The sequence below is a fragment of the Nerophis lumbriciformis genome, linkage group LG12 (assembly GCF_033978685.3).
Source record: "Nerophis lumbriciformis linkage group LG12, RoL_Nlum_v2.1, whole genome shotgun sequence".
Classification (NCBI taxonomy): domain Eukaryota; kingdom Metazoa; phylum Chordata; class Actinopteri; order Syngnathiformes; family Syngnathidae; genus Nerophis; species Nerophis lumbriciformis.
Window position 1 is genome coordinate 40,845,646 of NC_084559.2, and position 12,500 is coordinate 40,858,145.

At 40.0% G+C, this 12,500-nt stretch overlaps 1 protein-coding gene across 2 annotated transcripts in view; it reads right to left on the bottom strand.

The window, feature by feature from the left end:
- zfr (zinc finger RNA binding protein) overlaps positions 1-9,487 on the bottom strand; it is a 60,717-nt gene extending 51,230 nt beyond the window's left edge. For both annotated transcript variants that reach the window (XM_061986584.1, XM_061986583.1), the window contains exons 1-2: positions 9,341-9,487; positions 9,107-9,188 (exon numbers count right to left, since the gene is read on the bottom strand). In XM_061986584.1, coding sequence (XP_061842568.1) covers positions 9,107-9,188; positions 9,341-9,377 — 119 coding nt within the window. In that variant the 5' untranslated portion in view covers positions 9,378-9,487. The remainder of the gene's footprint in view (positions 1-9,106; positions 9,189-9,340) is intronic.
- Positions 9,488-12,500: the final 3,013 nt, after the last annotated feature.

Genomic DNA, 12,500 nt, shown 5'->3' on the forward strand with positions numbered 1-12,500 from the left:
CTGATGCCAAACTTGCTCATTTCCTCCTTGATAGGTAAATCAGGCAATTACGTTTTCTTATTACTTGTAATAAATGGAAATGGACATTTAGTATGTAACAGGCATGTGATTTGACCACAATGAAAAAGACTGAAAAAATTTCTGGGCTTCGTCCCCCAGCCAGGTCCAGGGCGGTGCCCTGGTGGGGGGACAAGGGGGGCGATGCCCCCCGAAGTTCCTGGTTTTTCACCAATTTAACATGCTAAAATTAACAAAGACAGCACCATTTAAAGAAAATATTTTAGTGTTTAAAGACATGAAAACATAATTAATAGAACATACCTTGCTTCAAGTTGTTTCATATGTTTTTGGCGTTTCGCATGTACTTCCAAAGCCTTGAAACCTCGTGATCCATAGTCAATATTATCATGACACCACGTGCACAAAACCTTTCCGGGACGATCGATTTTCCAAATAAAATCACCGAACAAAGTCGTAACTTCCTTCTTCCCAACAGTATCAGTGATTTCCCTTTCCATCCAGTCCCATCGAAACTTATTTTTGACATGTTTATCAATTTCTTTTACTCGTAAAGTGTCCTTTCTTTCGAGAACCGACATCGTTTACATTAGGAAAATGGCGGTAATAACCATTATGAATGATGACGTTATTAACGTCATCATTCATAACAGATGTCCTGATTGGTCACAAGGAACATATCGACCAATCAACTACGGCGTAATATAAACTACGTCTCGAATCTTGATTTAGGGTCGGAAAAAAAACCGGAAAAACGGGAGATTTTTTTTTTCTTCCCGAGATTAAAAAAGACGGAATTCCGACTTTAGACGAAAAAATCACATGCCTGATTGTCCAATACATTCTATGACCTTGTCTAACAAAGCTAGTATGTTCCTGCAACAAAGGCTTAGTGTGATGGTGCTTAGCTCCTCGTGTAATGCTTAACATGCTAGCCCGTTTAATGACACATTGACATACAAGCTAACGGGGGAAATGTATGCCCGTTAGCCTGTATGTCAATGTGTCATACAACTGACAGGGCAAAATATATTTTGGACAAATAAAACCTATGTGGATATGTGTAGTGTCAGTGCCTATTTCCTTCCAGGGTCTCTGCAGGTTTCAACATGTCAAATTTAAGACTTTTTTAAGACCATCTTGAAAATAATTTAAGACCATTTCACATCCATACGGACAAAAAAATACAAGGACAAAGTAAAATCAGAGGTCCAGAATGAATTTTAAGTATATAAATTCATTCACTGCTCTTTTATATTGGAAAACAAAATGGTTAAACTAACTAAATACACCAGGAGCTTCTCTAGTGTAAACTAATTGAAAAAAATATTAGCAAACATCGTAACAGCCAATTTTCAGATTTGCCATAGAAGTGTTTTCTTGCAAAAGGTGCAGGTGCTTCATATCAAGTGTTTTCATGTAACATCAACATCAGCAATGGTAGAAGAAAGCACAACAATATAATGTCTGTGAAAGGGACAGTTAGCATCCCCGCTAAAGCTAAATGGTTAACTTTGGCAATGTTTTTTCAGCTGTCAGAATGGAGCAAACCGATAAAAACATCTACAGTACTACCGTATATGCACAAAGTTGTGAAAAACTGTGTGTGCAGATAGAGTGATTATGGCTTGCAAGCCATCCATTCATCAATCCATTTTCTATCGCTTGTCCCTTTCGGAGTCTCAAACAGAATTTGGATGTGAACAATGTGGATAACATTCAAATGTGCTCATCTTATTTTGTATCTGCTGTGTATGGATACATTTTTACCTGTTTTTGTTACTTTGAAAAAATATTGCTAATACACCAATATTAGTTTTTATTTAGGCATGACAAAATGACATTGGCAAATCTCCATTGCTTTTCTCACCGCACAATTAGATGAGTGTAAACACTAAACAGGCAACCGCTTTTTATGCCGGTTGCTGTATAAACTTGGAGAGAAGATTAGCATACCGGTACCTGCCAACTTTTGAAATCAGAAAAATCTAGTAGCCAGGGTCCAGGGGCCGCAGGCCCCGGTAGGTCCAGGACAAAGTCCTGGTGGGGGGTTCAGGGGGCTTCGCACCCCGACGCAAAATGATTATTAGCATTCAGACAGGTTAAAATGTTGCTAAAACCATCACTTTTCTATCAGTCACAGTGACTTTTCAAAACAAAAATATTACAGCAAAAATCATATGGGTTGATTGACATGTTTATTCTGTAAGCTAACTTCAATAGTTTGAAATTATTTTGACAGTTAATGCCAGTTATCCTGTCAACCTTTCACAAGACTTCAATTTGTTAATTGAAAGTATAAACAGTATAAACACTTTTTACAGTAAACAAATGGTAAAACAGTACTAAACAATTCCATAAAAAAAAAATTGGTGTCATTATTAACTTTCTGTCCAAGCTTGTATAATCTACTGCCTTGTTCAATTGTAAAAAATATTCTGTGCCTAAAATTCACATTTCTATCACAATTATCATACTGTAAACATGGTAAGCTAACTTCATTAAAATTAATAGTCCTGTCAATAGCATGGAATTACAATTCAAATGTAGTTTTTTTGTAAGCCTTTCAAAATAATTCAAAATATGAAAAATTAATGAAAATTAATTTAAGCCATCAGACACTTGAAAAGTGGCACATGACATCTCTCATGTAATCATTTTAACTTTTCAACAGAAATAGCACTGCAAAAATATTAAGGACATACTTCTGTATTTTGGTAGTTATGCTGTCAACATTTAACAAGATTTCTTCAACTTGGACTTGAAAGCATAAATAGTATAAACACTTAACAGTATAACAGTACTAAACAATTCCAATAGATAACATTGGTGTCATTGCCTTTTTGTGGCTAAAATCCACAGTTTTACATCGTCATAATCGGTGCTGCCGTCAGTCGACATGCTAAATGGTTCCGTCTTCATGACATCGGCGATACTTTTTGAGGATTCTGTTCCAAGACACTGAATAATGTTTGATGTTTTGGTTCGACCACATCCATATTTTTTGGCGATTTTCGAGTCGGGAAACATTTTCCGAAATAACTGTCCCATGTGATCAGCCAGTGCGATTGGAAGTCCGTGCTCAATTATTGCCTCCGTAAATAAAACTTCGGCATTTATCACATCCAAAGAATCTGTTTGGGCGACGAAAAACGTTGAAAGTTTTCCACTTGTATCGCTAGCAACGGCATTAGACTTGTGTTTTTCTGTCCCAACGTGGTCTTTTACATCGCTAATTCCTCCGTGTCCGATCGAAAAATCTTGTCTGCACAAGGTGCAATTCGCGTAGTTTTCACCCTTTTTGGAACGGATAATTATTCCCGGATAGGCTTTTGAATATTCTTCACGGAATGACTGCAGTTTTCTTTTCGGTTTAAGACTCGTTTGCGATTTTTCTCCGGCTGATTCCATGATCGTTCGCTCGTTTGGAAACAATGGCAACTGGTGCCTCTTGCTTGGCAGCGGTGCTATAAATAGCCTCACGCATGGCATTCGGAATGGCTCGATAGGAAGTTACGGGAAGCAGTGTCGATTGTCATTGTTGTTACGCGATTTCGTGAATAAAACTTTAAAAAAAAAAAAAAATTTAATTAATGAAAAAACATATTTTTTATCACTGCAACCGTAACCCGGAATAGGTTGATGAAAACCGTACTAATTACGGGAAAACCGGAGTAGTTGGCATGTATGGATTAGGCAAGAGAAGCTGACCTGAAATTATCGGAACAAATAAAAGAAATAATATAAGAGAACTATGTTTTCTTTAATAGTTTTACTGCTGAGTACACTACTAGCACAGATAAATGAGCGTGTGCTTACTGTATGTAATAGTATGATTTCACACTAAACATCTCATATTGATCTCCTTCGCCAATTGGCACCACTTAACCCACATAACACTCCTTTGGGGGGTTACGTTTATCTTTGTACAGTTGTGCAAGTGTTTGTGGCGTTTCAGCATCTTTTGACACAAGACTTATTTTTGACTGTTACATTACCATTCCATTCACTTTCACCGTCATGTTTACAAACGCTTCCCTCCTCGATGGCTGCACATCTGAGTACTAAACACTTTATACGTTTCCATCCACCGGGTTCAACTATGCATTAAATTGATCGTTCAGGAGACACAAATCGTAACTAAATAACTATGCAAGTCATTTGGCTTTGCTGTGGGCTGTCGTTAAGTTTTCTTCGCTGCTATGCTAACTAAGCTGTCAACATACAGCTGCGCGCGCACAGCAATAGCTGGTGGCGTTCGATATATTCTGACCAGGCAGCACTGTTAGTTCTGCTGTGTGTTACGTTATAGCGTCCTCAAAAATCGAAACATTTCAAAGCGAGACTAAAGTGTATGCATGTTTTAAATAAAAGTAACGTCAATAGATTTTTAAGACCTTTCAAAATTGTATTTAGGATCTTTTATTAGATTTTAGGAGAATGTTAGACATTTTAAGGCCTTAAATGAAATTAATTGGATTTAAGACTTTTTTAGACTTTTTACGGCCCCGCGGATACCATGCCTTCTCAATATGCTGAAACGCTGAGGAAATGGGTTCCAGATCACATGATACAATAATTCCTCATTGGTGTTGCATTTAGTGGACTACATGTACCAAGTTATATGGCAATCTGAAACGTGAAACATTTGAAACAGAAGCCTATAGACATACAGTACCTTGGTAAAATGTCTCTTTAGTTTTGGCGTACATTAGGCTGCTAAGCATGATCTACTTATTTTCACCAGTATAACCATTGCTAGCGTTGGTTGTAGTTGGTTTTAGTCTTTGTTTTCTGATATTACTGAAAATAGCCATATGATTGCCATTTGTCTTGATATTGTATGCAGGCATGATGTACTTCTTCCTGAAAATAGCATAATTGTTGTGTAAAATGTGTTGGTTCGAGATTTGTTATTGACAAAACGCTTGTCTATTCAGCTATTAAGGTCCCAGCACCTCAACTCCCAGTAAGAGGCAGTGGAAGTTTGAAGTTCCTCGGAGTGGCCCAGCTGGATTCAGCTGCATATCTGGCAACCTCAGTCGGGGAGAGGAGGAGGGGACTAGAGAATTTTGACCGTGATTGCAGTACAACTTCTAGCCACATTATTACATATGGCTCCCTTAAAATATACTATAACGCGGTTCAAACTCAACATTCTTTGAAACATTCAAAGCATTCACTCTTTGATTTTCCATTGCTTCACATGCAGGCTATCTTATCTGAGCTAGCTCTGAAAACTTCACCACTCCAAAGCCGGCATAAACGCAAGTATGGGTTTATTTAAAAATGGCACACTTCTCTTGGAGAGGTTGTCCCTGCTAGAAGGCCGTGTCCAGCCGTTTGAACAGAATAATAAGATACATTAAGACAGCATGAACACGCCAGTTAGCGCAGGCTGCACTAGGCCTATTAGCGGGGCCAACGTGGGACGTGAACAAGTCAGTTAATGTGGGATGCACTCGGCTGTACTAGGCCTGCTCGCCAGCTAACCATGGTGCCCTGGAGAGCGGCCATGTTAGCTGTTTTGTACAAAAATCTAAACAAAGTAGTACTTTGGTTAGAAGATTGGCAAAATTCCGCAATATAGCGAATGTCTGGGGTCCACAAATACCACATGCCATGCTCACCCTTTAGAGCACTGCTGTAACTTTCTGGCAATAAACCTAAAGAATATAGGTTTTCTCAGGTTATTCTACGTTTACATTTACACACTATGTTGTTACACTTTATTAAGCATTTCTTACATATTCAATATTTTTGCACCTTCATTTTTAAGACGCTATTAAACGTTCAATGGGAGTTTAGAATCGTGTTTATATTGATTGTTTTCCGTGGTTGTGTTGACATTTCCTTCCTGCCTTGAGAGGAAGGTTACATTTCAGTTAAAAATGTTTACATTCAATATCCATATTTTCCATAGGTCGTCAAATATATCAAAAAAATATTGATATCGACCAACATAAAAACACTTCTATTTTCAGCAATATCGCCCAACCTGAATCAATGATATTGTCATCAACATGCATTACCGCGATAGATTAACGGGGACTATGTGGAGAGGGTCTCTAACTTCAGGTTCCTGGGCATCCAGATCAAGAAAGACCTGTCGTGGAGTGCGAACACCTCAGTGACCATCAAAAAGGCACAGCAGAGACTTTACTTTCTGAGACTCCTCAGAAAGAACCACCTGTCACAAAAAACTGCTTGTGTCTTTCTATAGCTGCTCAATAGAGTTTGTTGACATACGCATGTGTGTATGGTATGCCAGCTGCACAGTGGCAGAGAGAAATGCACTTCAGAGGATCATAAAAACTAACCTGACTCTCGCCAGATCCTTGTAGTTCGCTGAGCTCCACACAAGGATCTGGGCTCGAGGGCATTCCTTCAAGATAGCAAAAAGTAATGAACCAATCAGGATCGCCGGGCGGAATTTCATAGATGTGACGTAGCGCCGAAGCGACTGTTTGATTGAAACAACAATGGCGGCACGGAGCGAGGAGTCGTACGCTGACATTGATTCTGCTATTACAACTGTTTTGCGACATCGATCGTCTGACATTGCTGCGTTGTTTCAATAGGCTGCTAAGCATGATCTACTTATTTTCACCAGTATAACCATTGCTAGCGTTGGTTGTAGTTGGTTTTAGTCTTTGTTTTCTGAGATTACTGAAAATAACCATATGATTGCCATTTGTCTTGATATTGTACGCAGGCGTGATGTACTTCTTCCTGAAAATAGCCTAATTGCTGTGTAAAATGTGTTGGTTCGAGGATTGTTATTGACAAAACGCTTGTCTATTCAGCTATTAAGGTCCCAGCACCTCAACCCCCAGTAAGAGGCAGTGGAAGTTTGAAGTTCCTCGGAGTGGCCCAGTTCATCCACATGCGAGCGAGGAGTCGTGCGCTGACATTGATTCTGCTATTGCAACTGTTTTGCGACATCGATCGTCTACTGACATTGCTGCGTTGTTTCAGTACAAGTTCTCTAACTTTTCGCTCTGTCGCTGTCCAATATGTCGGCTGTTCTGTTTTGGATTTCCCAGCGTCGCTCTCATCAGCGTCACGGGTTGATTTCCATGTGAGTGGTTGAAGTAGCACGTCATTCAAGATAACGGACAAGTGGTTTGTCCAATCACATACAATTTTTTTTTTTAAGAGGCCCCGCCTTCTGAAATACATCTCCTATTGAAAAGTCCCAGATCCTTGTGTGGAGCTTAGCGAACTACAAGGAAATGGCGAGAGTCAGCTTACATAAAAACTGCCATGAGGATCACTGGCTGCTCTCTGCCCTCCCTAGAAGAACTGTACAGTGCCGAGTGCCTCGAAAAAGCCCAAAACTTCATAAGGGATCCATCTCACCCCGGACATAAACTTTTTGAACCGCTGCCCTCGGGTAGGAGATACAGGACAATAACATGCCGGACAAACAGGTTCAAGAACACTTTCGAGAGCAATAGTGTTGCTGAAAAGGGCATAAAAAAGGACTGTGCATGTGAACTGTGTGCTTGGTATTTCATGTTTTTTATGTATTATTTTTATCTATTTATCTTCGTACCATGTTCTTATGTTTTGTATGTGTCTTTATGAATATGCACTAAATAACTTTGCTTGCAATTTCGTTGTACAATGACAGTAAAGATCTATTCTATTCTATTGTAGGACAAACGGACATGGTTTTTTTGCCTATCATTTATATTGCCCATTGGTAGTGTTCCCAAAGTCGTGCCATGTTGCTACAGACACATTATTATTACAAGGAAACTATGTTGCTGCAGACTAGGGCTGGGCAATATATCGAATATACTCGATATATCGTGATATTCGAGTATACGTTCTCACGCAGTTGATTTTATCTGCGGGCATTACAGTACAGGCGTTTCTCACTCTTTCTTGTCTCTCCTTCTCACAGAGACAAAACAAGCGCACCTTCTTACATACGTCATATACTGTCGCGCGTGCAACGTCATACGGTAGCAGAGAGGTAGCAGCATGGGTAACGTAAGCTGTGGTGCTAACAGCACGGGGTGCATCCTCTGGCGGTGGTTTGGCTTCAAGCGGAATTATGTCGAACAGACAACCGCAATATGTCAAGTATGCGGCAAAAGCGTTGCTACAAAAAGTAGCAGCTGTACTAATTTGTAGCATCATTTGAAAAGTCACCCGGTAGAGAATGAAGAGTGCTTGAAACTTCGCATGTCAACATCTCCGTTCGGTGCCACACCAACAAAATGCCGAAGCAACCATTTCCAGATCAACACCGTATGAAAAAAATAGTCAACAACAGAAGGAGATAACATCCGCAGTGACCTACCACATAGCAAAGGACAAACACTATTTGATTTCCTATTATGCAGCTCATTTTTATTTGACAGTTATTGAAATATCTTGTGTGACATCATGCACAAAAGTGCACTTTATTTGTTTTTAACTATTGTAGTGGTGTTCTGTACAAAAAGTACACTTTAATTTAGTGTTGTTTTGATATGTCAACTTAGTGACATCATGCACAAAAGTGCACTCATAGCTTGTTTTAAAATGTCTGACAATCTTGCACTTTCTGTTTTGGAAATGACATGAATGTTTGTGTCACTGCTTAAAAACAGTTTAATAAATACAGTTTTGGTAAATTGACTTAGTTGTGATTTCCCTCTCTGCATGAAAGTTTAAAATGAGCATATATTAATGTAGTATGAACAAGAATGTTTTAATGTAGACACATAGAATCATCATACTGCTGTGATTATATGCATCAAGTGTTCATTCAAGGCTAAGGCAAAATATCCAGATATATATCGTGTATCGTGACATGGCCTAAAAATATCGAGATATTAATAAAAGGCCATATCGCCCAGCCCTACTGAAGACACATTCTTATTACAAGGAAACTATGTTGCTGCAGACACATTCTTATTACAAGGAAACTATGTTGACAACCGCGCAGTGATGTTGCAGCAGGGATCTCTCCCCTCCCCCCCCTTGAACAATAACGGCAGTGCAAAGCTTTTCGCTGCTCCACCATTGTACCAAACCACGGTCCGCCACCACCTCCACAGCGTGCGAGACAACACACTGTAGTCCGCCTTACCTATACTGTGCGGCAGCGCCGTGGGTAAAGCCAAAGTAATTGCCGGTAGCCATTTTGGCATCTTCACCAAGCCGGCCGGGCACTGCGGAGGACACACACACACACACACACAGCGTTAAGCTAAGCTAACTGCTAGCATCAAGCTACGCGGAACTACAAAACTGTCAGCCGTTATTTCGACAATGTTTCTCCGAAAGTGGAATTTGTAAATATTGATGCGTTCGAGACACTCACCATAGGTGAAGGATACAACAGGGCATATAGGAATCATTGGTTTCGTATGTTCTACCGACGATTGAGGAGGTCAGCGTATTTGTATTACATGTCGTATCCGGAAATGGCGTATTTACGCATGCGCCGATCATTCCTACAATATGTCAGCCAGCTCGCCCACATATAGACACTGTATGTATGTATATATATATGTATAGATATATATTCATAGATAGATACTGTATGTTTATCAGGGGCGCCGAAAGGGGGGGGGGGGGGGGGAGGAGACGGATTCTAGGGGCCCATGATGGAGGGGGCCCAGAGAGGCCCCTAATGATGATGAAATTATAATACAGAAAAAATAATGACACTGTGTTGGGGGCCCTGTAAAGATTATTTTCATGGGGCCCAAAATCCCTAGCGGCACCCCTGATGTTTATATATAACAAGTTAAAGTACCAATGATTGTCACACACACACTAGGTGAGGCAAAATTATTCTCTGCATTTGACTCATCACCCGTGATCACCACCTGGTAGGTGAGGGGAACAGTGAGCAGCAGCGATGGCCGCGCCCGGGAATCTTTTTTGGTGATTTAACCCCCAATTCCAACCCTTGATGCTGAGAGGTAATGGGTCCCATTTTTATAGTCTTTGGTATATATATATATATATATATATATATATATATATATACACATATTTATATATATACATACATATATACTGTATATACATACATATATATATATACATAAATATACATACACATTATACATATATATACACATATATATATATATATACATATATATACATACCGTATATATATATATATGTATATATATATACATATATATATATATATATACATATATATATATATACATATATATATACGCACATATATACATATATATATATATATACATCCATCCATCCATCCATCTTCTTCCGCTTATCCGAGGTCGGGTCGCGGGGGCAGCAGCTTAAGCAGGGAAGCCCAGACTTCCCTCTCCCCAGCCACTTCGTCCAGCTCCTCCCGGGGGATCCCGAGGCGTTCCCAGGCCAGCAGGGAGAGATAGTCTTCCCAGCGTGTCCTGGGTCTTCCCCGTGGCCTCCTACCGGTCGGACGTGCCCGAAACACCTTCCTAGGGAGGCGTTCGGGTGGCATCCTGACCAGATGCCCGAACCACCTCATCTGGCTCCTCTCGATGTGGAGGAGCAGCGGCTTTACTTTGAGCTCCCCCCGAATGACAGAGCTTCTCACCCTATCTCTAAGGGAGAGCCCCGCCACTCGGCGGAGAAAACTCATTTCGGCCGCTTGTACCCGTGATCTTGTCCTTTCGGTCATGACCCAAAGCTCATGACCATAGGTGAGGATGGGAACGTAGATCGACCGGTAAATCGAGAGCTTTGCCTTCCGGCTCAGCTCCTTCTTCACCACAACGGATCGATACAGCGTCCGCATTACTGAAGATGCCGCACCGATCCGCCTGTCGATCTCACGATCCACTCTTCCCCCACTCGTGAACAAGACTCCGAGGTACTTGAACTCCTCCACTTGGGGCAAGATCTCCTCCCCTTCACTTCACTTCACCCTTTTCCGGGGTATATATATATATATATATATATACACATATATATATATTTACACATATATATGCATATATATATATATATATATACATATACATACATATATATATATATATATATATATATATATATATAAAATAAATATATATATATATATATATATACATACATATATATATACATACATATATATATATACAAAACCCGTTTCCATATGAGTTGGGAAATTGTGTTAGATGTAAATATAAACGGAATACAATGATTTGCAAATCATTTTCAACCCATATTCAGTTGAATATGCTACAAAGACAACATATTTGATGTTCAAACTGATAAACTTTTTTTTTTTTTTTTTTTTTGCAAATAATCATTAACTTTAGAATTTGATGCCAGCAACACGTGACAAAGAAGTTGGGAATGGTGGCAATAAATACTGATAAAGTTGAGGAATGCTCATCAAACACTTATTTAGAACATCCCATAGGTGTGCAGGCTAATTGGGAACAGGTGGGTGCCATGATTGGGTATAAAAACAGCTTCCCAAAAAATGCTCATTCTTTCACAAGAAAGGATGGGGCGAGGTACACCCCTTTGTCCACAACTGCGTGAGCAAATAGTCAAACAGTTTAAGAACAACGTTTCTCAAAGTGCAATTGCAAGAAATTTAGGGATATCAACATCTACGGTCCATAATATCATCAAAAGGTTCAGAGAAACTGGAGAAATCACTCCACGTAAGCGGCATGGCCGGAAACCAACATTGAATGACCGTAACCTTTGATCCCTCAAAAACCGACATCAATCTCTAAAGGATATCACCACATGGGCTCAGGAACACTTCAGAAAAACACTGTCACTAAATACAGTTTGTCACTACATCTGTAAGTGCAAGTTAAAGCTCTACTACGCAAAGCGAAAGCCATTTATCAACAACATCCAGAAACGCCGCCGGCTTCTCTGGGCCCGAGATCATCTAAGATGGACTGATGCAAAGTGGAAAAGTGTTCTGTGGTCTGACGAGTCCACATTTCAAATTGTTTTTGGAAATATTCGACATCGTGTCATCCGGACCAAAGGGGAAGCGAACCATCCAGACTGTTATCGACGCAAAGTTCAAAAGCCATCATCTGTGATGGTATGGGGGTGCATTAGTGCCCAAGGCATGGGTAACTTACACATCTGTGAAGGCACCATTAATGCTGAAAGGTACATAAAGGTTTTGGAACAACATATGCTGCCATCTAAGCACGTCTTTTTCATGGACGCCCCTGCTTATTTCAGCAAGACAATGCCAAGCCACATTCAGCACATGTTACAACAGCGTGGCTTCGTAAAAAAAGAGTGCGGGTACTTTCCTGGCACGCCTGCAGTCCAGACCTGTCTCCCATAGAAAATGTGTGGCGCATTATGAAGCCTAAAATACGACAGCGGAGAACCCGGACTGTTGAACGACTGAAGCTCTACATAAAACAAGAATGGGAAAGAATTCCACTTTCAAAGCTTCAACAATTAGTTTCCTCAGTTTCCAATCGTTTATTGAGTGTTGTTAAAAGAAAAGGTGATGTAACACAGTGGTGAACATG